Source organism: Betta splendens, chromosome 22 (assembly GCF_900634795.4).
Source record: "Betta splendens chromosome 22, fBetSpl5.4, whole genome shotgun sequence".
NCBI classification, from domain to species: Eukaryota; Metazoa; Chordata; class Actinopteri; order Anabantiformes; family Osphronemidae; genus Betta; species Betta splendens.
In genome coordinates, this window is record NC_040900.2 from 1,548,241 (window position 1) to 1,575,757 (window position 27,517).

At 50.8% G+C, this 27,517-nt stretch overlaps 3 protein-coding genes across 6 annotated transcripts; 1 reads left to right on the top strand and 2 right to left on the bottom strand.

Annotated features, from left to right (window-relative positions):
* The first annotated feature begins 229 nt into the window (after window positions 1-229).
* Window positions 230-2,429, top strand: srp14 (signal recognition particle 14). The gene is made up of 5 exons (XM_029138234.3): window positions 230-470; window positions 993-1,065; window positions 1,148-1,260; window positions 1,345-1,377; window positions 1,489-2,429. The coding sequence occupies exons 1-5, from the start codon at window positions 447-449 to the stop codon at window positions 1,576-1,578; spliced, it is 333 nt and encodes a 110-aa protein (XP_028994067.1). The 5' UTR covers window positions 230-446; the 3' UTR covers window positions 1,579-2,429.
* xgb (x globin) lies at window positions 2,042-6,667 on the bottom strand. Of its 2 annotated transcripts, none has more exons than XM_029138230.3 (5): window positions 6,102-6,667; window positions 4,447-4,554; window positions 3,183-3,303; window positions 2,954-3,034; window positions 2,042-2,689 (listed from the first exon to the last, which is right to left on the bottom strand). In XM_029138230.3, exons 1-5 carry the CDS (start codon window positions 6,266-6,268, stop codon window positions 2,570-2,572), a joined length of 597 nt encoding a protein of 198 aa, XP_028994063.1. In that variant the 5' UTR covers window positions 6,269-6,667; the 3' UTR covers window positions 2,042-2,569. The 2 variants fall into 2 exon arrangements, with proteins under 2 accessions (XP_028994063.1, XP_028994065.1); XM_029138232.3 differs by lacking the exon at window positions 6,102-6,667 and adding an exon at window positions 4,652-4,843.
* Window positions 6,668-6,815: 148 nt separating this feature from the next.
* On the bottom strand, window positions 6,816-26,674 carry LOC114848057 (pleckstrin homology domain-containing family G member 3). Of its 3 annotated transcripts, none has more exons than XM_029138213.2 (19): window positions 26,466-26,674; window positions 23,134-23,201; window positions 15,862-16,346; window positions 14,123-14,223; window positions 13,397-13,466; window positions 13,263-13,309; window positions 13,033-13,183; window positions 12,824-12,955; window positions 12,312-12,494; window positions 12,124-12,216; window positions 11,961-12,047; window positions 11,853-11,883; window positions 11,619-11,720; window positions 11,499-11,531; window positions 10,861-10,871; window positions 10,608-10,787; window positions 9,835-9,936; window positions 7,947-9,216; window positions 6,816-7,873 (listed from the first exon to the last, which is right to left on the bottom strand). In XM_029138213.2, exons 2-19 carry the CDS (start codon window positions 23,180-23,182, stop codon window positions 7,284-7,286), a joined length of 3,717 nt encoding a protein of 1,238 aa, XP_028994046.1. In that variant the 5' UTR covers window positions 23,183-23,201; window positions 26,466-26,674; the 3' UTR covers window positions 6,816-7,283. The 3 variants fall into 3 exon arrangements, with proteins under 3 accessions (XP_028994046.1, XP_028994044.1, XP_028994045.1); XM_029138211.2 differs by having other exon boundaries at window positions 10,521-10,787; XM_029138212.3 differs by lacking the exon at window positions 26,466-26,674 and adding an exon at window positions 26,334-26,387 and having other exon boundaries at window positions 10,521-10,787.
* Between the last annotated feature and the right edge of the window lie 843 nt (window positions 26,675-27,517).

The window sequence follows — 27,517 nt, forward strand, 5'->3', positions numbered from 1 at the left end:
TTTAAGTAATGTAGTATCAACATTGTGTGCAAGCTAAGCATCAAATTAACAAAGACGCTGCTTTCATGTACTTTACTAATATTTTAATCTTAACGTTGCTACTAATATTTTAGTAAAGTAAATGTACTTTACGTTACATGTAAAGTAACTTTTTACTAAGATTTTAATTATAACAAACATGACAGTGGACTGCTGCATTAATGATGATTATGTGTGTGTCGTATACAAAATTATCAGGAAGGGTAATATATAAGTTAACATGTATTTAAAATGAACAGATTTCACATAGAAAGCGGGTGCGTCCTCCTCCTCCGCGGCAGCAGGTGGCGCTGTGGTGAGCGGGCAGCCCTCGTGGCGGCGGACGGGGCGGAGCTACAGCCTGTGGATACGTGTGATTCATAGTTAGCGCTCAGCTTGTGAGCTAACGCTTGTCTGAAGCCAGAAACATGGTGTTGCTCGAAAACGATTCGGTAAGAACGCACAATAAATATGTGTCCAGAAGCCGGTTTTGGTGTCCTTTTGGTGGTTTACGGTAAAAGTGAGGCTGTTTAGTTTAGTTGTGTAGTAGCGACGTCACAGACGAGCTAGTCATCAAATGAGCCTTTAGCCCGTTTGCTAACATTAAGTTGAAGATAACGCTGAAGTTGAAATTGGACTTTACAGTTAATGGAGTTCCGTTTTTGCACTTTGCAGTAATTAAGCAGCCACAGCCTGTTTTGTAACGTGATGTTACGCAGTGCAGTGTCTGTCTCGCCGTGTACTGGTTACCAGTCAGTACTTGGCCAAATGTTGTTTAAGATGACTTCTGGTCTTCATTCAGCTAAAAGCAATGAAGCTGCCATTAAAGGCAGCAACTTAACGATTGTGATATGTTGCCTCAAATGTTCAACAATAGAATTACAAGTAAAAGTTTAGAAACTCTGTTCATTCAGGTTCCGTAAAGGTTTATTACTTTCCGGTCGTGTCTTTTTTAATGACATCCTCTTCTATAGTTCCTGACGGAGCTCACGCGGCTTTTCCAGAGGTGCAGAACGTCTGGCAGCGTGGTCATCACACTAAAGAAATGTAAGTGGACGCCCTGTGAAGCATTGTAGGTGTCACAGCCGTGGCCTTGTTATTTCCAATCAGATCACACGTTTTTCTCCAGATGACGGAAGGACCAAGCCGGTGCCTAAAAAGGGCCACACAGAGTCTTTTGAACCAGCAGACAACAAATGTCTCCTCAGGGCGTCAGACGGCAAGAAGAAAATTAGCACAGTAGTAAGTTAGAGGTTTTTTTTTATGATGTTTGATTTTGATCTGCCTCAACTAATTTAAAATATATATATTTGCTTGCAATTTTAGGTCAGTACTAAAGAAGTAATCAAGTTTCAGATGGTGAGTGGATCTCGTTTAATTTATTGTTGTAAAAGTTATTTGAAGGCTGTTTCCCTTTTGTCTCTTTGATTCATTAATGTCTAAATAATAAAGTCAATCTTCTCTTTGCAGGCTTACTCCAACCTCCTCAGAGCTCACATGGATGGACTTAAGAAGAAAGATAAGAAAAGCAAGAGCAAGAAAACCAAAGCCACCCAATGAGCTACAGACTCTACACAACCTTGGGTCGCTCAGCTCGCTCGTACGTCACAGGGGAGTGGGAACAGTGTCAGTCACCCAACAGGCTCTCTACCCATTCACTAGAGGCCTCAGAATCATCTGGTGACTGCTTTGATATTATGCCATTGATTGCATGATAACGCTTCATTCCTGGCTGTTCAGTGCCATCAGTGTTCTGGAACAGAAAACCTGAGGATCCTCTTGTAACACATGCAGGATGAAGCTGGTTAGATTTATTGAAACCAGGTCATCAATGTCATCCCGTTAGCCACAAAGCCTAATAGTCACCTGCCTTTCTATTTAAATTCTAATGGTCCTTATTTATATTCTATTGAAGGTTAACCGGGGGCCGTGTCGGCATGTTTTTCAATTAGATTTTTAATTTTACGAGTTATTGGAATCCCCTTTTCAGCATGGATGCTTAGAAATGCGGAACTGAATCTGACCAGGTTTGTTTTACTTTGGTTTAATGTCAGTATTTGCTTTTGCTTCATTTTGGAGGTTTTTTTATCCTTCTGAGAAGCAGTGAATGTTGTGTCCCTTTGAGTTTTAAACAGAGCATCCATGCCAAACTGTTGTCTCCATGTGTTGAACACAAAATAAACGGATAGTTTCAGGTAATGTAATAATTTTAAAGCGCCTGTGAATTATTCATGACAGAGTTAAATAGTACAAAAACAGTAACGGTAACGAAGTGTTTGCTGCTAAACAATAATTGGTTTTTCATAAGAGCCAGGTTCTAAAGCCACTATATTTTATCTCCGTCTGTATTTCAGGCCTCACGTTAGAGGACTCAGCACAATTTAAAATTAGAAATAAAGTGCTTTAAGAGATGCTGTTAATTTGTCCATTTTGATAAAATATCAACCAATGACTGTTAAACATTAGCAATGTAGAAAATGACAGTAAATACAGTATATACAAAATCACCACAACTGGTTTGAACAGTCTAAGCAGAGGTTGAAGCATCATCTCATAGCGCCGTGTTCCTCCTCTCCGGCCGCTCCTTTGGTGACAGCGCCAGCTGCTGCTGCCGAGCGCTCTCCTCCTCGTATCCCTGCTTCATGAGGGTCGTCACGTACTGGAACAAGGTCTGGAACAGAGTCAGGGCAATGGGTGAACCATCAAAGGTAGAGCTGGTTGAAACTAGTCTCTTTAAAAGCCAACTTAAAATTTAGTAATTCCTTTCCACACGACTGACTCTACATGGATGAACATGAAAGGAGATGATTGCTTTAGTCTCACTCTAAAACTAATTAAAGCTACTGCATCTGTTCTGTAGCGACACTAAAAGCGAGTTCCTTCCTTCAACACTGGCATAAACCATCGCTGCTCATAACACACACACGCGTTTTACCTTCCACGCCTCCTCCAGCTCCGGTGTCCACTGCTCCTTCAGAATGGGCCTCACAGCACAGATGAATTCTGCTCCGACGTACTGAAAGGTAATTATAGGAGATGCTCATTGACTGGCTTACGCTTTTGCAGACAGACTAGCATTAGGTTGGTGAGTCACTCCATTGTGGCTTTGTTATATGCAGGTGTAGGTGTGTTTCCATTCAGCAGTTGTGGCAGCAGGATCATACACTGTAGTACTTGGGCTGAGCGTTGTAATGAAAGTGGCCCTTTCCCAGCTCCAGAGCCAGAGCCTCCAGTCTCTCCAGCTGCTCCAGTCGGGCCACGCTTTTCTCGATGAAAGACATCACCCTGAAAGAGAAGGGAAGATATGAGGCTCAGGAGGAGCCACGCAGCCTCTGTGCTGACAAGCACAGCGATTCCTTGCGTATCTGTGGCTCCAACTTGCTGACTGCACGCTTTGTTTGTTGCTTTGCAGGTGTGCGTGACAGTTTTCAGAATGAACACGGAACAAAGGGTTAGAGATGGTTTCGTTGGCTCCTCCATCTGCTCTGCTGTCACTGTGGACGTTTATACTAATGTCCTGAGTGCAGCTGAAGGGCCATTTGGCCTTATCGCTGAATTTGAGAGCAGCTGGTTCACATCGGGATGTGCGGATGCTGCAGCGCTCTCAGCAGCCTCTACCTCCAGGCAGTAATTGGCTGCTGTGGCCTCGTGTGTAGAGGAACACAGAAAGGCTCGCGCTCCCCGGGAAACAGCAGACAAGTGGCTGTGACAAATGCTGCGCGCTCTGCTGCAGAGCGCCAGGCGATGCTAATGATGATACCGGAGGTGCTTTTCTCCTCCACTCACCCTGCGATGTGTTACAGGGCATCACCCGACTTATAACACCACGTCGCTCCACACGAAAGAAAGGTGCTGCCTAAAGAAAAATTCAATTACCTTGAATAATAGTTGGGTATATGAGGAGCAGAATAATACCAATAATAACCTGGAGCTCATCTCAAGTGCTGCTGCAGCCTCCGCCTGCGTGTTAAAGTGGACATTGGATCAACCTTCACTGGTAACAAACCTTCTCATTTCATTTTTAAATCAAAAACATTCTGTCCTTCATGCATAGATGTTAATTGGGGCACTGCTTTCCACCCAGTGGATACAGCACTAATGGGACACGTACAAGGTTCATACAGTGCGTCTGTCAATTTAAAGAAAACAGGATTTATGTAAAATATTTATATCCACATGTGTGAATGTGCAATGAAATGAAAGCACAGGTTTTCATACAGCAGTGACAGGATAATTGGATGAATCCAACTTCACTACAAGAAAAACTAATTAAGGGTCCTGACAGGTTTTGTTGATCAATTGGCTGTGAAGTCATTCATCACAGTTGTTTGTTTAATAGATGTTGAAAGTAAAACACTGTTTAGAAACAACAGCAAAATGTGGGTTCTGATCTTTACTGGATCTGTTGCTTTCGCCCCGTCCACTGACCGTAGCCCGTGGGCTCGGAGTTCCCGGCTGGTCTTCAGCCTCTCCAGGTCCTCCACGTCTCGGAACAGAAAGAAGACATCCTTGCATTCGGGGTGCGTCTCGAACAACCTGTTACCATGACGACCAGAAGCACAAACAGCCATCCGTGAGCCTGAGAGCGGCGTGTGACGTGCACACACCATAACAAACCCGCAGCCGCTCGGACCTGCGGTCGGAACCGTGCGGGCGGATCCGGGTCGTGACGCTGCGACCTTTCACGGTCTGCTGTGACTTAAACATCCACACCCACGGCTGCCACGCGTCACAGCTTCACCCTCTGCTGAAGTTCCCCTTTCTCTGATTTAACCCCAATCAATTTAGCGGCAGCGCGTTTAAGCGCCGCCATCCAATCAGCCTCCCGGTCTCCAGCTGAGGCACCTGTGATTAGTCACGATACTGGATCACACTCACCTCTGGATGCGAGCGGCGTCGTGCTCCCGCTGAGACGCACGGCTTATGTTAATGTCATATTATGAAGTCAAAAGGATGATGACAGGCGTCACACGCGGAGTTTGTGGCTGCGTGATCTGCAGCGGATCCACTGCGGCTGATTAGAGCCACGCATCTCACGGAGACATGTCTGTGACCTGTGAGGCTGAGCGACAGCAGAGCTGCGCATTCATGATAGGTCCCAGTATAAAATCCATACGCGCAGACAAACAGGGGCTAATTCTGTTTGCTGTGACTGTGTGTGTGCGCGGCCTGAGAGAGGAACGAGGCCGAGACCCAGAGCGTCCGATGAATACATGAATCAGCTGTTCGTAACATGCGGCCCCGCCTCCTATTTAACGGATGCATGAATAGAGGTGAGGGGAAGGTGTCAGGCGTGATGCTCTCTCTAATGGCTGTGGAACAAATGACAGGTCTGAGCCCTTTAACAGGCACATGACCGCATCCCGGCTGCACGCGGCCGCAGAGGCGCGCTTCATCGCTTCCTCCCACACTTGATGCGCAGCTTCTTGTTCGGTTCCACTGTTCATCCTCTCCTGTGTAACATAAGCGGACAGAGCTGCGGCTCCGGTACAGTTTTAATTGGTGCCGTTTAAAGGTTGTGTTCGTCTTCGTCTAATCTGCGGGACATTTCACGGTGAATGAACCTGACAGCGGAGACCAGGGAATAAACTCAAAGCACAGAGTTGTCGTTCAGTCACTAAACCCCGAGTGGCTCCACTTCCGTCAGACTTTATCCTCTGTTGTTCCCGGACGCCGCTTATCGTATTAATTGATCCGATGCGTCTCCCTGATGGCTCAGACCTGGAGCTAAACGACATGTGATGTGAGGGGATAAGAGAGGAGAGATGGCGGTGGAAGGATGCGGGTTCCCAATGTCATCATCGAGGCAGATCAGACCTTCTGGGAACCACCAGGTCTGATCCCGAGCGGCTTTTAGAGACCGATCAAATATGAAGAATAGATTTACGCCATTTAGACACTTTCAGCTTTTACACAACGAATCATAAAAATAATCTTATAATAACGAACTAGATTTCATCATGACTGATTTAAACGCCAGTGCCCTGATAACGCAGTAACGTCTGATTCAACTGTTTCACGTGTTCCATTTATCCATTTAACATCTAACGCAGAACTAAATGCGTGGCGCAAACTCATCTCACCTGACGAACATGATGATCCCAACTTTGGCGATGTCGTCCCGAATAACTTTCCACGAGTCCTTGATCATCTGAATCTGAGCCTCGTTCGGATGCGCAGCATCATCTGGAATTGTTTCTTCAAACTCCGCTTTTGCCGCCAAACCTGATATTGCGCAGCCCATTTTCATAAAAACAACAATAACACGGTGACGCGGTGATAAAGGCCGAAAGGAAACGAGCTTAATTGATTTTGCGCCGGACGGAACGTGATGTTTGCGGCATGTGCGTGGATCTCGCTCCTCCGACGGGTGTCGCGCCGTGGACTGAAGCAGCGGCCGAACGAGGACGACGACGTCAGGTCACCAGCTGCCGAAGTAAAAGCCCGATTCACGAGCGCATCCCGTCAGACGCACAGAGGCGTGCTGGGCTTTTATTCTGAAAGGCGCGTCGCTTGTGTTCCGGTCGGTGACTGTTTGCGACTGACGAGTCGCCGCTGATGAAGGAAAAGATGATTCAGTTCAGGAAACGCTGTAACCTGAGGCTCAGAGGCTGAGCTGCGCACTTTCAAATCAAAACGAGCCAAGACTAATTATTAATGACGCAGCGACGCTCACGAAGGTTTATAGAAGTGGTCTGTATTCATTACTAACTCAATGCTCAGCGCGTTCTAGTTTAATTGTCTCCTTTAACATAATGTGTATTTTCTTTCTTTCCATTATGAATATGTTGCTTGAGTAAACGTAGAATTTCTGTTTTTATTGAAAAGTATGAAACAATATATTTTCCTACTCTCCATCTACATGATGTTTCCAATGCTTCTCAAATATACAAATTTATAAATAATCAAGAAAATATACAACTGGTTGAGGAAATTAAAGCTCCAGTGACGTCGTTCCAAAAGCAGCTGCAGCAAACGCCACACGCATCAACACGACCAGGACATGGACCCGAGCACATGATGGAACATGGGACAACATACATGGAGCCGCATCTTCCCCACATTAATCTAACATCGTACCGCTCAGGTGAACGCCCTGTGTACAAATACTGCATACACTATTTACGTTTCCCTGCACCAACCAGAGCTCGCTCCGCCGGTGCCTGCATCAGCGCTCAGTTTCCCCAGTGCTGAAGTCGTGTCCTGTGTTAGAGACGTTCCAGGCAGTGAGACACATTCATTAAGACTCCGCACGCGTCACATATTCATGAGCTCGAGCTTAAGCTCTGAAACTTGTCCCGTAAGCTTTTCACTAGTTTACTTTCTGACACCTTCCCTGAAGTCGTGCCCGCAGGCTTCCCTGTGGCCTCGAGGCCCTCGAGTCTGGCGTCGCCGTCTGCAGCAGAGGTCTTTTTGGGTTCCTGGAGGTTCTGGACCTCATGGAGGGGCAGAGAGCCCAGCATGTGGTCCAGGGAGCTCCACCTGCACAGCAGGGGCTGCTGCCTGGTCTGAGGCCAGTCCTCCACTGAAGGCCGCCTGCCCTTCAACGCCCGCTCGCCCCGTGTCCTGGAAGCGTCCGGGTCCGGGTCCGGCCGCAGGTCGCAGGCGCTGCTGTGTTTGAGCGAGCCGCCGTTCGCCGAGCGCTCCAGCGCCCCGTTGGGCACGGTGCGGCTGCGGCCCACTCGGGGCCGGGCCGGCTCTGCGTACTTGCAGCGCAGCTCCTGCACGTCGGGCCAGTGGAACGCGTCGGGCTGCGGCGACTGTGGGCCGGTGGCTGCGCACTCACAGCGGGGGGTCTGGAGCGCCTCGCCGACGGCCGCCTGGAGGCAGCTGCTCAACCTCAGGTCGGGCTCATCTGCACACAAGAGAGAGACAGAATGCCTTGAGGGGTCGCCTGGCGCCTGCTGCCGACTCCGGCCTCTATTTACCCTTGCTCCTCGGCTGCGTCTGCTCCTCGTGCACAGCGGGCATGCTCCTGAAGCCCTGGCCCGCCCCCTCCCTCCGCTGCCACGCCGCGGGCCTGTTGTTCTTGATGCGCTGGCTGTACTGACGCGCCAGCTGGAACACCTTGTTCTTCACCTTCCCCATGTCTTGAAGGATGTGGTCCTCGTCCACGCTGCTTCGGAAGCTGATGATCTTCGGTAGCTGGCTGTGGCTGAGGGGACTCTTGTTGGACTCCTGATCAGGTCCCTCCACTGCTGGAGAGGTTGTGGGTGAGCGCGTTTCCGTCCCCTCCGAGTCGGAGGACAGCGGTCCCGTCGTTTCACCGTGTGACGCGTTAATGTCCTGCATCGCGTCTCGCGCTGAGTCATTACATGTCTGCTGCTCCTCCTCCGGTTCCATGTCCTGCCAAACCTCGAGCATTTCTGATGACGACCTGAACACGTCTCCTGTGGACGACCCGTGTGCGACGCTCTGAGAGCGAGCTCGAGCTTCCGCTGGAATCTGCGCTCCACTTTTCTGGTCAGATTCTGTATTTGTAGTCTTCTCTAAACCGGGAAGATCAAACACGGACCAGGACGTGGGCCGGTTCCGGGAGGGGCTTTTCCTGCGTCCTGAACCGGGCTGAGCCTGAGGACCACTGTTCAGCTGTGTGCTCAGCTGCCGGACCAGACCTGCTGGAATGTACGACAGGCTTTCCCTGCGCTTGATGCTGAAGCTGGCGTCCTGGTGTTCGGCGTGCTCGTAGTAGGTCCGGATCTTGCAGATGAGCAGGCGGTCTCGTCTGGAGAGCGTGGACCTGGGCTCCCGCTCCGTGAGGCTCTCGTGTCCCAGCGACGCACAAATATCCAGCAGGGTGGTGAACGGCTCCGGGGCGGAGCTGGCCGACGTCTGAGGCTCCACGGAGGAGACGCTGTCTGCGGGGGGCGGGGGGCCGCTGGGGGCCGGCCGCTCCTCCGACAGCAGGCCGCTGATGCAGCGCTCTGCGATGGCACTGGCCCGGTGCAGCACGGAGGACGGCAGGATGCTCGCTCTGTGCATGTCCTCCTCCTCCGAGAGCTCCCCGTTGGTCAGCACGCTGCGCTCCTCTACCTGGAGGCCGGAGGAGTCGCTCCCCAGCTCCTCTTCCTCCCCTGGTTCCAAAGACACGCCATGAAGCTCTGGAACCTCCTGCTGTTGGTCGGGGGAGTCGGGGTGAAGCTCCACCAGCTGATCACTCGTCTTCGCTTGGAGGCCACAGTCCAGAGGCCACGTCTCCTGAAACGAGGAAGGAGGACAGTGTGATGACAAAGCCCTCAAATCTGTGGTAACGGAGCTTTTTAACGTCAACCAGGCCGTTAAATGACACGTCATTTACTGCTGTTCACCACACACAACAACAACAACAACAACCACCCTAGCATCACATTGTCTCATTGTTTGCGGCCACCGCTTCGTAGTGCTGATACCATCGCTCCCAATGCGTTAGAGCAGCTTGGAGCTGAGTAGTGGAGATGAGGTTGAGGAGAGTAAGAACCTTCACTGAGGAGTGGAAGAAACCGTTTGTGTCATGTTTTAGGTTTTATTACCTTTTATACTGTGATTTTATTTTTGTTCAGTGCCTTGTTGTTATCCGTATGTATGTTGTTAAGCTTTGATTGATTAGCTCACTGTTTCTAAATGAACTCATCTATTATTTTGGTTTCCATGAACACAAACACAGATGAGGCTCTAATGTCTTCAGGTGTGACTCAAACAGATGTTCTGCTTGTGGTGAAAGGACCCATTAGGTAGAAACTGAATGAAGGAAATCCATCATCATTTAGAATGTGCAACGTCAGACCAGAGCCGCGTAACAACATGAGGGCGGCTGTTTCGTGCACGCTTCGTACGCACCTGCGTGGCAGGAGGCGCTTCCACATCCTCACATTCTTCGTCCTGTCTGCGAGTGTCTGTGGGAGTAGCCTTCACTTCAGCCCTGTCGCCGTTCACGTCCTCCTGAAAGAGCAGCACCTTGTCAGGCTCAGTCCCAGTGGGAGAGAGGCGGATCTGTCACAGCACACACGTTTCTAGACGCTTGTTGTGTATCCAGGTCAGCTTTGAAGCGCCGCTACAGCGGTCGCTATAAAAGTCGTCCTATTGAGATTGAACCGTATGAATTCATGTTCAGAAACAATAATGAATAATAATTAGCAATTAACCCAATTATGAAAATGCAGAAGGGGAACACGATTAAAAACATGATCATCAAAGAGCAAAGCTCGTCTAGCGATCGTTTAATTAATGTGCTACATTAACCTTTGAAGTCAAGATTTGCCAGAATACAAAAAGCAGTGGTTGAAATGGAAATGTCACGACTCCAGCAGAGATACGATGACACAAGATTATAACTTAGATTAAAGATGAAAATGAAAACTCCAAAGCAAACAGACTCCAGGTGTGAAACGTTTCACCAGGTCACTGTTAAAGAGAAACTCATGCACCAGATGTGAAAAGTGTGTTAGTTGGTTCCTGTCCTACAGAAAACCCAGAGAGAGTTGATGAGGTGTTGGAGTGGAGCAGGCGGTGGCAGAAACCCTCACCGTTGTGAAGCGAGTGGAAAGCAAAGCCCTGGCCCTATAGTGCCAGCAGGAGATGGCTGCAAGCACGGAGCTGGCAAAGTCTGCTACCTGCTCGTCCATCAGCCCCCCCCCCTGCTCCTCCTGCAGACCCCCCTCCCCGTCCCCGGGCCCCAGCAGCTCCAGGGAGGCGTCCACACCCGGCGCCTCCGCGGGGGGCGGGTCCAGAGCGGAGGCCGACGGCTGAAGGCGGCACCGGTCCCCGAGCAGCGCCCCGTCGCTGTCTGCGTGCTGCAGCAGAGAGGGAGGAGGTCAGGGAAGAGCATGGAGCATGAAAGGCCTGAGGCTCTACGGTCACACTCACCTTCAGCACAGCTGCAGGCAGCAGGGCGCGGGCAGAGGGACACATGAAGCAGAGGGTTAAAACCACACAGCAGCAGCAGAGATGAATATTAGAACATGTCAACATCACAACACCAGCAGCAGCCTGGCTCAGACCATGTGATCACATGAAAACCAATTAGAGACTCTGATGCTCAAACTGGACGTGATGCAATTAGCAAAGGATGTGATGACCTACTCTCTGAACGAGACGGGAAGGTTGACATGAAAATTGCTTCTTCATTGCATTGGTTTGAGGAATTGATGTGGACAGGCAGCACCGGAGAACAGGGGCCACAACAGAGGTTTCCTCTTTCATTAATGGCCAATTAGAGCGGATGAGAGCAGCAGGATGCACAGATCTAAGGCTGCATCCGACTACTGACAGGAGCTTGTGCATAACAAAGCCTTTGACCACGGTGGCCTTTAATTAACTCCATTATGGACGAGGCCTTTTGATCCGTTTTCCAGGTGTCTTTGTGGGGGACCGAAGCTGACGTTCTGGAAAGGTTGACCTCAGTGATGGGGCTACAGAGCTGCTGGGTCACTGGATCAGACCAGAACGGGCCTAAAACCGAAGCCGAACAATGAATCCCACCAGAAATGACAGCAGCTACCAACCTGCCGCGTTCCCCACGATTTGTTTTGCAGGCTCTAGAACAGAAAGAGCGCAGAGATGCAGGTTTATTAGAACAGATGTCAGACGCTGCAACAAACACTGAGCCACGTTTGTGTCTTTACCCGATCTCCTCCTCTCATTTCGAGCCCCTCGATGGAAGTCGGCCCCCTGACATGACTCCGTCTTCTGCAGCCTCTCAGGGCTGTAGTGGTATTTTCCTGAATCTGAGGACAAGGAATTACTCACAACTGTAATCTAATCATCATCATCATGATCAATGTGGCTCTGCAGGTGAAACTATTATCCACTGGAGATGAGTCACATCTTTGTCATATTCGGTGCCGTTGAACACTTACTGTTTGGATCGGCCGGTGCGAGATCTTTCACCTGAAAAAGAAACCAAACAAATGATGTGTTTTAACAGAAGAACGGTAATAATGAAGAGCTGCGAGAACGTCGTTCACCTTCTGTGGAACGATGGCGTTGTGGTTCTCAAGGATGAGCCTCTTAATGTGATGAGCCCACAGACGCTTCTCCTCCATCGACTTCGCCTGGAAGCAAACACACATGAAGGAGACTGTGCATCGGCACATGCTGATCTTCCTGTGCAGCTGAAGGAAGGGTTACCTGCACCGTGTGGGGCTGTTTGGGCCGCTTGAAGTGGATGACGCTGAACAGCAGAGGGTCCTTGGCGCTGTCGAGCAGCATCAGGGTGGAGCACTGCAACGACCATGTAATCAGCCAATAGGAACACCGGCTTCAGGCTCCACAGACTCATCACATCTCACACACTGCCCACATCATGAAAAACACACCGAGATGTGGATCTTGTAGACGTAGTTTTCGCCTCTTTTCTTAGTGATGAGAAGCATCTTCTCGAAGAGGAACAGCGTGCGAGTGTTCTTTGCCCGTAGGACATGGAAGCTTCCCTCCAGAACCAGCTCTCCATAGGTGGTCAGGTCAGAGCCCTTCCAGTTGATCAGCAGAGACTGGATTTCCTGCGGGGACAACCCAAAGCATGTTCCTTCAGATCCAGTGCACTGAACGAGAAACGAGTCGACGACGGAAGCAGAGAAAGTCCTCCAGAGAGCAGAAAATACCCAATTATGAAGGTTCACGAATTACTGCCTGTAAATATGTAGAGGTAATCGGCTTTACATTGATTCAATCACTCTGGGCCCCAAAACAGCAGCAGCAGAAAATGTCCCATTGAGGGAAAAATAAATCAAAGCGTGAGGATGATCGACAGTGCTGCATTAGCAGCGCGACGGATGCGGAGCCGTGACTCATTCCAGGCTCCATGACAGCAGGTTTTCACCCCTCAGACCTGCACTCTGACGGCGTGCTCGTGCTTCCTCTTCATATCGTTGATGTACCAGGCCACGCCCGTCATGGTGGCGATGGCCTCCTGAACCACCTCGTAGCCCTCCTCCTCCGGGTCAAAGTGCTTGGCTATTTCCTGTGAAGGGAGCAAAGGAGCAGTTTAACCCTCAGACCCTCAGCTCTCGAGCCTTTGGCTGAAGCGGAGCTCTGTACCTGAAGCAGCAGGTGGTATTTCAGGATCCTCTGAACGGGTTTGAGCAGGTAGGAGCCCAGCGGGAGGGAGCGCTTCAGAGCAGCCTGGCGCTCACGGAAGAACTTGGCCAAGGTTTTGTCCCTCATGCAGTCGGTCAGAGCCGCCACCGAGCTGGAGAACACGGCGATACCCATTAGTTCAGTTACAGATCCAGTGACAGGATCAGCAGAATGTTAGGAGGAATATTTACTTTGGGTAGTTGGTGCAATACTGGGTGTAGATATCAAAATATTCACTCTGGAGAAAAGGCAAACAAGCTTATTAAAAGAGCAGCTTCATCATCAGACGACTTCCCTCTAAGTGTGTGAGGAAGCTGCTGCTCACCTTGTCTACGAAGCACTGAGCGATCGCCACAGGGTCACTGTCACACATGTCTAAGGTCTGGAGAAGTTCACTGGAAACAACAAAACACGTTTATTGACTCACGGATCTGAAATCTGAGTAAAACGGAACAAGGGCTGAGTCACCAAATACCAAAACATTGATTTGACCTTTATTACACTTCAACGCCACTAGAGAGCAGCACACACTAAAACAGGAACTGTTAGAAGGTGAGCAGTTCCTTTATTCCCATCAAGCAATAAAACACATGCTACACTCGCGTTTCCCAAGCAGCAAAATATGAGCATCACTGTGGAAAAATGCAGCAGCGACTGGACCTGCAGGACCACTTTTTGTCGTCATAACAGAGTGTTGACAACCAGCCTCTTTTCATCTACAGATAAGAACCTAGTCACATCCATTCCATCATTTAGATAAACAAGCCGTCTGTGAGAAACGTACGAGCACGTTCATGGGACAGTGAGCCACGCATTGTTTCAGGCGCAGTCATTGTTTGGAAGCCTGAGCCGTCAGCGCATGTTTGGACAAGTGCCTTTAATATCATTTCTCTCCATTGTTGCTCTGCTTTGAGCTTTCACTGAACGAAGCATCAGCTGCGACAAACAGAAACATCACACATTCTTCACATTCCTCATTATCTATCAAACACTTCTAGACACATCAACGTGAATGAGCTCCATCCGTTTACAGACTGAGAGGAGGACTTACCTGTTGAACACGTAGATGTCCTCTATGTTCCCAAACAGCGCACACACCTGCTCCGGCTGGATCGGCAGGCTGCTCATATCGATGATGTGAACCAAATAGTCCTGGAAGTGGGGAAAGCTCGCGTCAATATAGAGAGACAGTGTCAGGCCGGTCACACACACGTGGCACATAAACAGCTCCAAACTCCACTGACAGGAGAGCAACCTGCACAAACAGCCACTTTATGAGGAAGGCGTCAGTAAACACTGCTAAAAACTTATCAGCTCAAGGAAGGAATGATGTCGTCATCATCGTGCACATTCTTGTTCAAACAGTCCTGTTGGGTGTGTTCAGGACGAATGCTGGGAATGAACGTGAACATGCGTGAGTTCCAGCTGTTCAAGGACGAGGCTTCAGCTGCTGCTCAGCTCAGTGTCAGCACAAAGTGGAAGCTTTGAATTAGATCAGAGTTTCACACGTCTCCGTCGGCTTCGAGGCCTGGTGTGAAATCAAAACAAGCTGCATGAAGCAACACATTAATCATGAGACTAAATTATGTGGGGCTGTTTTCCCACAATCAAGCTCATGGAAAAGCCATTTGCTCTGGTTTCATCTGTGTTATTCCTCCAGTTGGTGCAGAGTTTGCGTTGGCCGGGACCACCTGACGGAGTTCACTGGACCCAGACCCGCTGTCAGTGCGGCGCTTTGAAGTCCAGCAAAGGTTTGTCAGGAGGAAGCGGCCGGGAAAGCTGCTATGAGGGCAGTGCTTCCTGCAGCAGCAGCGAGCGGTGAGGAGGGGGAGGAAGAGGAGGAAAGAGAGGAAGAGGAGGAGGGAGAGAAAGGGGAAGGAATCAGGGGAGTGGAAGGAGAGAAAGGGGAGGAGAGAGAGGAAAGGGAGGAAGGAGAGGAGGAAGAGGAGAGAAGGAAGAGGATGAGGAGGAAGGAGAGGAAGGGGAGGAGAGAGAGGAAAAGGAGGAGAGAGAGGAAGAGGAGGAAGGAGAGGAGGGAGAGGAGGAAGGAGAGGAGAGGAAGGGGAGGAAAAGGAGAGGAGGAAGAGGATGAGGAGGAAGAGGATGAGGAGGAAGGAGAGGAAGGGGAGGAGAGAGAGGGAGGTAAGGAAGGAGAGGAGAGAGAGAGAAAGGTGAGGAAGAGGAGGAAGAGGAGGCTCCAAGACCCCTTTATACAGGAAATGCATCCTGTCGGCCAGTGGAGGTCCGACGCGCTGCCTGACTCCAAGTCAGAACAAGGCATAAGTGGTGTCATCTCTGGATCAGAGGAGAGGAGGTTCTATCTTCCACCCGGACCAGAGCGGTTCTGCCCATATAAGACCAGCGCCGTGGCCCAGTTTCAGCTGTGCCTGAATTCCACATATTAGCAGAGTCCATGATCCCAAAGCATGGCTATAAATTCCACTACACTGTAAATATACATGATGGTTTAAATAAAACAATGTGAGCGGGTCACACACTCTGAACCACCGCTCTATAAACACACACGACCCAGATGTTGGACCTGCCTCTCTCTCAACTCACTGATTTGTTTAAAATCTGGGGAATCTGAATGGATCCATTTTTAAGTACCACGCGTTTGGAGCCAGAACCAGCAGCTTGAAACACTGGAGACATTCTTTGCTTTCGCCAGCCGTGGAGCCCTCGTCTCCTGGTTCTGCTCCGGGCCCGGCCAGATCCAGAACCCCCCAGAGAGCGGCGCAGACATGAGCTCATGAATCCAAACGCCGCCCGGCCTCCGGCTGCACTCACCTCCACGATGCTGCGCAGGTCCCTCACGTACATGCGCTCCGTCTCCATGATCTCCATGACAACGCGGTCCACGTGGCTCAGCCTGGGGTTGGGCGCCATGGCGTCCGCGGCCACGGGTGAGGCCGCGCTGTCGCTCACTCTGAGCTGCAGCCGCTCCTGCCAGCGCCCCCTGCGGGCAGGGGGGTTCTGGTCCCCGGCGCCCGGCGGGTTCTGGTCCCCGGCGCCCGGCGGGTTCTGGTCCCCGGTGCCCGGCGGGCTCAGCTCCAGGTCTATGTCGTCCTCGCTGGGTCCGGGCGGCCCGGCGCCGCTCTCGAACAGGCTGTGGCTGTCGCGGGACGAGCCGGAGGACAGGGTGGACACCAGGCTCAGCGGGCGCTGGCGCTCTGCGTCCACAGGCTCCACGCGCTGCCTGTAACAGCGAGGGCTGAGGTCCACGTCTCCATGGGGAGGAGAGGTGGACAGGGACGAGGACGGCTGAGGAGATTCTGGAACGGAGGGACACGAACAGAGAGTCAAACTGGACCAGCTGGACATTTAGTGTGAAATCTACACCGTCCTGGGTTCATGATGACTGATTGGTTCTACACCTGCACAAAAGCCTCAGACCAACAGACTTCTGCTTAATTTACAGTTAAAACACGTCCGATCGTTACAGTCTGAAACCCAACGCTGCACTTTTTGGTGGAACATTCAAACGTTTGTTCTCCTGAAGGCCGACGTATGAAAAAACAGAAGGAAACGTGACGGAAAAAAAGAGAAAGTTGACTGAGCGCTGTTTATGTGTCTTTATTGAGCTGCGTCTGAATTTAAGAGAAACGGAGCCGGTTTTCAGTTTCACATCCTTCCTGAGCAGATGGGGACTTTTCCTAGGAAATATTTCTTTAATATATGAAGAGGCGGTGGTGTGAGAAAGTGGCCGAGTGACCGCACAATGGATGATGAAAATACTTAAAAACACCTGATGATCATTACAAACAAATGTGTTTTGTGTGCGAGGCCTCGGCTGAGAAGAGTTTCTGCTGACAAGTGTTCTCATTTGCATTCAGCCTCTGCTTGTAATAAATTATGCTGGACAATGCAAATAGTTCACATGGAGCATGGGAAGAGGCCTCAGCCAGTGATTGTCTGCAGGAAAACACACACACACACACACACACACACACACACACACACACACACACACACACACACACACACACACACACACACACACACACACACACACACACACACACACACACACACACACACACACACACACACACACACACACACACACACACACACACACACACACACACACACACACACACACACACTTTCCATGAGTCAACGCTGAGCTCATGAGAGCCGTGGTCCACACTGAACCTTCCCAGCAGCTAAATCCTCAAACACGACCTCAGAGAAAGGGACGAGCTGCTGAGTGAAAGCCGACCGCTAGAAAGAAGCCTGTTTATGCTCCGTGACCAATCACGGGTTGCCGGCGTGAAGCTGTTCCACTCACTCCCCACCTCCAATTACGCGAGGCCTCGGAGCCGCTCTCTTTGCTCTGGGTTTCCAGCGAGTCCGGAACTGGCTGCTCAGACTCCCGGCAGAGAATAGCGCTGCTGTGCTGCAGACTGCAGCCGCTGCCAAGTTAAAGGGAGGAGGGAGCGGCGGCACAATGAGCAGTGAGCTCCGCGGCTGCATAGTTTCCAGACCGATACCTTCACATGCGCGTCCAACTGCAGCCACAGTCAGAACAGACACTTGACTCCGGCTGCAGCTCTGACTGAGCTCAGGCTCCACGGCAGCAAAGCCCGACTGGAACCGGGCGACGACCCGGCGAACGTCAAGGAGAAGCCGTGTAGTGGAGGAAGATGAGGGCTCAGCAGAGCAGGGTGCATTCTGGGTAATCCTGCCTACAACCAAACTAAACAAACACCAAGGAAGCAATTCATTGAATGTGTTGCTTGACTGAAGCAGAGGCCGACTGTGTTTCTGTCTCCTCTGTGAGGGCTTAACTTTGCAACGTGCTTCAGATGAACTGATCTATAGACATTTACACACATGCAGGCGTTCAAATGTGTTACTACGTTCATTAGTGGTAAATATCATTGGAACTCATCCCTTATAGGTTTTGGCAGTAGCTGCAGGAAACGATGAAGCCGCCACATTCCGGCTGGTGAGAAGCCCACGGGCTGTTTGAAGCATCTGTTGTGTGTAAAGACCATTTGGCCGAGACGTCAACACAAACGCGCTCACTTCACCTGTTAAAGACCCGTTTTTGTCACCAACAGCTGTTCTTAAAACCTGGGAGACCAAATATTTGGAGAATGCGAGACACGCTGCGTGACACGAAGGCCAGCTGAAGTAGAAGCTGTGATTATATCCGTGGTGAGGACTCAGGACTGATCTGTGAATGACAGCTGACACAATAACTCCACAACCCGGAACCAAACTCCTGCTGGAGCTCAACACAACAACACAACACTGTCTTTGTCCCTGCGCTGCGTCGATACAGCTGTGAACTCAGACGTAACCATTAACTGAGTCAAGACTGGAGACGCAGTCGTTTCAGGGAACGACTCACACACACTCACGCTATGATCCCACATACACACCAGCTTCAGCTGCATGAGCGTGAACAGATTACAAACGCTGCTGCTGACGGAAAAATTCTTGGAATTCACCGGAGAAGATCCTTGTTACGCTTTGGACTGCAGCTTCCTGCTTGTTGAGACCAAGGTTACAGACGACGGTGTGTTAATGCTACAAGCGTGCCCCTCCCTCGCTGTGGAGCCCCCCTCCCTCGCTGTAGAGCCCCCCCCCCCACCACAGGCACATGCTGCTGAGTCCAGAGCTCCTGGCGTAATAATGACGACAGGTCGCTTTGAGTGAAATGACTTTTTTTCACTGAGTCACTGAACGCGTCTTTGACTCATCAGTCTAGAAATAATAAAGCCTAAACGCTTTGTGTCTGAGCTGATCAGACAGTCAACCAGCACCTGTTTGTTCTGCGTGGGTGGTTCTGATCCGTTCTGAATAACTCCTGTGTTCTGACCAACAACGGGCGGATTGAAAAACAGAAGTACTTCTCAGACGCGATCTGACACATATCAGTGCATCATTCTTTCCAGCTGAATGTTGAACCTGATAAGCTGAGTGGTACAGCTGTGACGCCACCGCTGCTGGTGGCCAAACCCTGCAACCAACAACATTAATACATCAGCTGATGCAAACCAGCATCCATGCAGATAGTATGCAAATCCAGCCCAAGACGAGATGAGAGCGCTCTGGACGGTAGCATCATAAAGCAGCCTGCACATGTCCCAGACAAGCTGTCAGAGTAGAGAACAGCAGAGTCCGAACCGAGGAGTCAGAGCAGAGAACAGCACGGAGTCAGAGCAGAGAACAGCACGGAGTCAGAGCAGAGAACAGCAGAGTCAGAGCAGAGGAGTCAGAGCAGAGAACAGCAGAGTCAGAGCAGGAGTCAAAGCAGAGAACAGCAGAGTCAGAGCAGAGAACAGCACTGAGTCAGAACCGAGGAGTCAGAGCAGAGAACCGCACTGAGTCAGAACTGAGGAGTCAGAGCAGAGAACAGCAGAGTTAGAACAGAAAACAGCAGAGTCAGAGCAGAGGAGTCAGAGCAGCTGCTGAGTCCAGACAATAAATCATCCCAAAAATACTTTTACTACAGTTTTTCTGACACTGGAATTCACATGGGTGATGCCGACGCCCAGGTGATGGGTCACTTCACGTCCAGAAGGCTGAATCACATGCAGCTACAAGCAGCTGACGGCTCCATTAGTAAACACACGGAAAACAGAACACTCAGCTTCTGTTTTTTCTCGAAGAGGAAGAACAGAGTTTTACAGGTCACTGCATACAACGGTTGACACCAGATACTGGCAAACAGGCTGCACACAAATAAGGGCAAGGAGAAGATGATGCATGATGGGAAATTATTCTAGCATCAACCAATATTAGCGGGGAGGATGCAATAAGTGTAAGTTGATCACGTCACGTTATTCAGTCACGTTTTAATGTGTCCGTCCTCACATGGAGGTTCAGCAGGTGGAGGGCAGACGGTCAGTGAAGGTCACAACTCCACTCCACATTCACCCCATGCTCCGCTGAACGTTTACTGTAAACACAGGAATCGGCCCGTTTGCTCTTCATCAGTAGGTCTGGATCATAATAAGCAACGGTATTCTTGAGTAACAGAAGCTATAAAAGCCACACTTCCTTTTTCCTACATATACAGGATACACACAGACCAACTGGACTCCAGGTTTACAGTGCTGATTCATTCAAGCTCGGTTCCTCCAACGCTGACCCTGCTCTGAGCATCCGGACCCCTACCACCACCGCACCCCTTCAGCACCGCTCCAACGTTTGGCCCTGATTGGGATTCCATTCATGCTGCTCACTCTGCGCTTCCCTTTTTGGCCTGTGGGCTTTTGTTTTCCAACCAAATCAAGCACAAAGGAGCAAGAACAACACGGCCCATGTCCAGGCTCAGTATGCAAATAAGTCTCCTGAAGCTGTGGAAGCACTTAACACTTTACTTCACCCCTGGGACGATCACGACCGACGGAGGAAACGCAGTCCGTCACACCTGCTTGTGTTGAGCATGAGTGACAGCAGAGCAGAGAAACAAGGCCCGGCATGTTCAGGTGGAGCTCACACAGACGCTGACTCTTAACGATGACTCTGAACCTCTGAGTCACACCCGATGCTACTACTACCAGACACGACCTCCATCACATCCAAGACTCAGGATGAGTCAAACACGAGTGTCCTGGTGAAGGGTGACGGATCTCTGACAGGCACGCTCCCGGCTTCCTGGGGGCCCGGCCCGTTTGGGCAGCTCCATGCTCTGCCTCCATGAAGAGCCCGGGGCCTGGGCACAGACTCATCTCTGGTGAAAGCAACATTCCTGTTCAATGCAGCTGCTTTTTCACTGTTCCTGCTGCGAGTGACTCCCACGTTTCCGCATGGTGGGAAGTGATAATGCCTAGATCCTAGCGGGCTGATTTGTGTGTTCACCACAAGCAGAGAGAAGGGAAACCGTTCCAGTTCTCTGGACAGAGCACACGTAGGAACTTACATGTGTGAAACACTATCGGACACGTCCTCCGCCTAAAGATCCTCCATAAACTTCCTGTTCAACTCCCCCACGCCCTCCGGAGCTCAGCAGGGGGGAGCTCCTCCCTCCTTCCCACCTGGCAGCGGTGAATGGCTGCTCCTCAGGAGTGCCTGCGAGGATTAGGCCTCAAGTCTTCACAGGCCATTATCGAACAGCATGAGCCAGAGCGCCGGTGAGCAGAGCCTCACGGCTGCACCGCTTCCTTTGACGGACAGAAGACTTTGTTTCACGTCCTGAAACACTCCTTCACACGCACAGGATGGGTTGATTAGCGCCTGTAGTGCTTTTAATGCCTTGATAATCATTAACCAGGACGTGGGTAAATAGAGCGCAGTGGTCAGCAGCAGCGAGTTTACTGACACTATCTGAACCCGCATTCCACCACAGTCAAGGTCAAAGCGCTGGGATGGAAAGTTCTGGGTTTAAAAGCGAAACCAACTCGTTTTGGTCGGTGTCACAGGAAAGAGGAGATGAAGCATCGTGTTTCATGGGCTCAAAGCATCAGCCTCATTCAAACAAAAACAGGATGTGAGGAACAAACTATTTTAACAACGATAACGGGACGCGTTACAGAGTAATGAAGAGACAAAAGCCCTGGAAAAGCTCCCTCCTAATCCTGTAACGCTCCCCGTGCTCGACCTTATCCTCTCAAAGGATCCAGCTGTGCCAGCTGACCTCAGTGCACAAGCATGTGATGATCCACTTAGAAACCTCCTCCTCCTCCGACACAACGGACGGCCCTGGATGTTTAACACACACCATCTGGGCCCAGAGGCGAGAACGCAGTGTAAACTTTACCAGCGGTCTGACAGTCTACAGCCAAAGCCAGGCCTCGTTAGCACCTCCCTGCAGACTCCACGCTACCTGTGAGGAGCAGAGCTTTTTCTCCGATCATCTACACTACGTCATCTTTTACCAAAACATGCAGATAACACAACTGAGCCATTGGTGTGTTCAGCACCAGTGACCATTAAACTCCAAGTCAGTCGCTCCATGCACTTAATGTGAAGCATCAAAGTAGAATAGAGGCCATGTAACAAGAGCCTGGAGCCGGGACTCACCCTCCAGAGGACAGCTGTAAAATCATTTACATTGAAATGAGGCCTTTTGTGAGGAGCTGTAGAGTCGAGCTGCTTTAGAGGAGCCAATACACAACCTAACGCTGGGCCGGGGTGGGTGCCGGTGCTGCTGGGTCACAGCGGAGCCTTTACTGAGCAGGAGCTGCTCCAGGCTCATCTGTCACTGAGGCCTCCAGCAATTAGGCAGAGAGTTCGAACCATCCCACCCAGAGACACAGGCGGCCCAGCCATTATCCATGCATCTCCACAGCCCTGTGCCCACTGGTCTGGAAAAGCTGCAGTGAATGGAGATGATCCATCCGTCCCCCAGAACCCGCTCAGGGCCGTGCATTGTGCACACACAGCTACATTCCTGCCCGGGGCTAAGTAGGTCAGCGGGGACCCTTATCTCCTCAGAGGGCTGCGTCTGACGCCTCAGGCCCGACTTACTGGGACACACGCCACTTCTATTCTGTTTTCAGCCTAAATTCACATCCAGGATACAAGAACGATGGTCCATGAAGAAGCTCAGCTCCCTCATCCAGCTTGTTCCTCCTGCAAACCCTCAGAGCCTGGAAGCAGAGGAGCTGCAGCTGGACACAACCACAGCCCTTTCCTGGTTTACTCTGACCCCAGGAGGCTCCTCTCACCACGTGCATCAGCAGCAGAGCCCCGTCCATTCAGGGGTTACGCTGTGAGGAGGTGTCGTCATGCCCGGACCTTCAGTGTGAGCTGCATAAGCGTCCTCCCAGGAAGCGGGCGCTTTTTCATGAGGGCGGCACACGCCTGCCTGAGCCAGCGGCTCCTCGGCCGAAGCCGAGCAGCAGCGGAGAAAGGGAGCCATTGACACGTCGGTGGAATCCCAGGGCCAAATGTGTTCAGTAGAGGGAGAGGAGGAGTGGGGGCAGACACAAAGAGAGCCTGTGTGATGCTGTGGCTCTGCTCTGATGATAATGAGCACTAAAATAATACGCAAGGCCACTGGACGCGCTGAGCAGCGCGGCTGAAGGCGGCCGGCGCGTCCAGAGTCCGTGTCTGAGCATCGCTGCCTTCAGCGCAGCTACGCTAGCGTCCGTGTCTTACCTTCCCCCATCGGGCGCTGGTGGAGATCAGGGTGGGACCCCTCTGGCATGGCACTCAGGCCTCTGGAGCTGACAAAAGAAAACATCCCAGGTCAAAGCAGCCCAGACTCTTCGCGTCACGACTCACATGTCTATCGGTCTTGACAAGTTCTGAGTTAAACACGTCTGGTTTCTGGTTTTGCTTCTGGCTTTCCCTACAGGCAAACTAGCTCCAGTCCGATCAGCTCATATTCAAACGGGACTCGCTCCCACTCCCTTCTTGCTCTGTGGTGGCTCATCTCAGCCACTCGCTAATGTTTAGTGAAGCTGCAGTCGATGCAGTGGCGACTGACAATAAACAGAGAAGAAGAAAGAGAGACACACGAGTGATTTAGAACTGCAGAGTCGAGACACGCGAGGACCTCTGTGGCTGAAATGTGAGCTATGGAAATGATGCATCCAATAATAATAACATCAATAATGTGAAAACAAGCTGCATGGCTTGAGCGGCTTGTCCAGTAAAGCTCTCCAAAGCAGAGCAGGTGTCGTGTTGACGGCAGCAGGTTCATCCCGGGCCACGTCTTCCCAACACGAGGCGAGTCCGCTCCGGTTCTCACACCAGCGCCGCCCGGCTTCTTCCAGCACCACCATGAAAGGCTGGGCCTGAGAACCGCGTCCCTCCGGCATTTCCAACATCACATTCTTGGGGCAGCCAGATCAGAAGAGCAGGAATTCTTAGGGATTAGGACGGGCATTGTGCGGGCCAAGAACCGGGCCGCCGGAGCTAAACGGAGCCGCTGCCAGGAGCGTCAGCGATTAAGATGTGCAGGAATGCAAGAGAAGTCAGAGATGTGCAGCGGTGCCACGGTCAGCGCCTCCAGCCTCGGTCCACGGGCCCGTACAGAACTGGCAGAAACCCAGGAGGCCGGTTGAGCTCGGACCTCTTCACATGAAGCCTCTCCAGACGTCGCTGACCAGCTTAGTCAGAGGTGGAGGGGGCCAGAGTGAAACTATGCTAATCTGCCTTTTTCAAAAAGGTCAGACTAGACACAATGGGCCCAAACCGAGACACTGGACTATGTCGAGGTATTTAAATGCGTTTGTGAGGGTTGAAAGTGAAACATGTCCAGCTCTGACCCAACATCTTCCACTCCGTGTTTTCCAGGGGCGTTTTAAATGGAGGAACCAACGTCGGTGCCAATCTGGCCACCTGTGCCTGAGCCACGGCCCGGGTCCGATTCCCACAGCCGACGACTGCACCACCGCAGCATGGAGCCAGCGCGTGGGAGGCTGCCCCGTAATTCAAAGCAGACCTGGTGCTTATTTTAGAACCCTGCAGTTCCTCAGACGGGCTGATAAACGTCCGTGTTCCTCTAATCAGCAGGATTTACTGATGGGGAACGCGCAGTCTGAATTCCACTGCTTAAAACTGGCGACGGTCCAGGACTCCAGCAAAGCGACACCGCATCACCTCCACGAGCTGGAAAAAGACGCACAAACCTGCACAAACAAGCACACCTCGAAGCGGGACCTCGGCCTTGGTCGTTTTCAGGAAAGCGGCCCTTGGGCCGATACGGATCCGGACCATCCATCAGCACCGACAGCCCGACGAGCTCAGAGAAGTGAAACCAGTCCGTCTACAGAGGAAACAGGTGGACGACGAGACTTCTGCTCTCAAGTCTGCGTCCCCTCAGGGAGATTAGGGCAAAAGACGCGTCAGACGGATTAAGACGACATCCTGAGTCAGAAACATAAAGGCTCAGCCCCCGTCGTTCCAGCATCAGCAGCCGACGGCGCTGTTATTTTAGCTCTGGTGACATGTTTATTTAGTTTGACCCCTCTCTTACCCTCTCACCCCGTCTGCCCCCGGCAGAAAGCAGCCCCGACAGGCAGCCTCTCTGTTACTGCCCTCGTTCCCACATTACTCCTGCAGATGCCCCCAAACACAGAAGCCCCGAGGTACGAACAGCTTTTCATTCACTGGGGGAACAATCAATCCTCAGGGTCCCTCTTCACCTCCGTCAGACCCACGGCGTCTACAAAAGGCAGCTCTGACCCGTGATCCACAGACACGCAGCATATGACTTGGCTGCTTAGATGCGGCTGGAAGCGAGCTGCCACAGGGCACGGAGAGGCGTTTGGTCCATACGCTGCACGTACACGGCTTCCAAATAGCCCTTAATGGGACAATAATCACTCCCGGCTGTAGAGAACGGCCATTTTCACCTCCGAGCCCATCATCATACATGACGTATGCATGTATTTAAACTCCAAGCGAGCGAATAAAGAGAGTGCACGGAGGGTCGCTGGGCAAGAATCTGACCTGAAATAGAAGGTTGCTATTTAAAGGGCCATTACACTAAATCGACAGGCAAACAGAAGTTAGTGTGTGGAACCTTTAACCAACACACAACTCTGAGCTCTGACTGTCACTGGCAACACAACGCTGGAGCTTTATGGACCCATCACATCCAGGCGTGTCCTCAAATCAAGACCAAACAAATAAAAAGCTATGACGTTATGAAAGTTGGGAATGTGGAAAGCACCGCTGGCAACATCCTCATCCCTGCAGCAGCGCGAGGCCTTGGAAGGAGGAACCCTTTGCCAGATCTGAAATCCAAAACACACTGGGCCCGTTTCCTGTCTGGACCACCTGGAAACCAGCGAGCGCCGGCCTTGGAGCTCAGGCAACGTGTATCTGAATCCAGCAGAGACGTTATTGTCTGCAGGTCAAGTGAGGTCAAAGGAGGAGAATCAGAGTAACTGATTGATTTGGTCCCATTCTTCTCCAACAGCTGGTGCTGGAGGACGCCGACCTCTGAGCAGCCTGCATTTAAACCCTCACCATGTCTCACTGGGAAGTCATTAGACGAAACAATGAGGTCCGCTGGGGCCCAACTCTGGCACCACGGGGGGTGTGATGAGGAGGAAACGCTCCGACCTCACCTCCCTAAAAAGCGCCTCCGTCGATCAAAGTTCAGCCAATGCAGCAAAGACAAACACGACTTATCAGACTGAAACTCGGGCCGGAGCCGGAGCCGTGACGCGAAAGATCCGGATCCGAGTGCGAAGCACGGTCCTGGATGGAATGCCGAGAAAACACGCGCGTGCAGCTGCGCCGCGGCTTCGACGGGTTAATTGGGTTGTTTCGCTTTAATTAAGAAATTGCAGCCACGTAAAAGGAATCTTGAAATAGACAGACGCAGTTTGGAAAACATTTACCTCCCAGAGTTGATCACCGGTCCATAAAAACACACTGTGTCTGAACAAGAATCATAGGAGAGGAACTGCGCTTATAAAACGTTACCGCGAGTTGGCTGAACATTTGGTAAAGTTAACGAGTAGTTCACGTACCGAACTGGCGAAACGCTTTCCCTTCAGGCGACGTTTGCTGCTTTGGCCCAAACTTTCCTCCGTGTTCACTTCGTCAGTGTTGAGTTTAATCCCTCGGTTTCGTCTCTTCACATGATCTACGGCGCTCGGACGAGCACATGCCTGCGCTGCGCATCTGCCCGTTCTGCGTCCGACCAGCAAACACTGAACGCCTCACTGAAGAGCAGCGAAACGACGCTGCGTTCAGCGTGCATGGGGAATTTAAGCTTTAGTAGTAACATATAACAAGAATACGGAATCTTTCTAATTAAGACCTATTGTAAATTAAGAATGTATAAATTAAAAATGTATATAACTATAATTTAAACGTTTTTTTTATTCGATATTTTATGGAAGTGGTAAGAAATCTGTTAATTTAAAGCTTAGTTTGAATTAACAAGGAGTAAGTGAAGGCAGCATTGGACCGCCTGTTTTGACAGGCCAGTGGCTTGTGGGCGAGTGTTCCCACATCTTAACTTCTCGTGTGCGTGATTTGATCTTTTATTGAGAAGGTTTTACATGGCACAAAAAACATAGAATATGAACATGTTGTAAAAACATCTGTATGTTGTATATTTACTTCCACTCAGACGTGGACTTCAGTGACAGGCCTGTGAAAGGACATGACAAATTATAACCCTGCCAATTACATTTATGAGGGTCAGTTCAGTAGAATGGGCTTCTCACAATGGACGCTGAGAGTCAATGTGTTATTTATGTGTGGCTGATTAAACAGGGAACGACCCCCTCCTGACATGATCTCAGATCCACACAGGCCACACTACTGTGCTGCAGCTAAGAGTTAACAAAATACAGCGTTTATTGTCAGACTGACGTCACTGCCGAATAATGACCATACAGTTGTAAAGCAAAGCTCGTAATTGTGACGATGTTAGAATTTAGAGGATTGCTTCAGTAAAGACTTTATGTGAACTGGCTGCAGGTGTAACGACCTAAACATGTAACAAACACTAGTCGCCATCTGCTGGTAACGAACTGCGACGATTCTGCTTATTGTAGGAAATTGGAAAAAA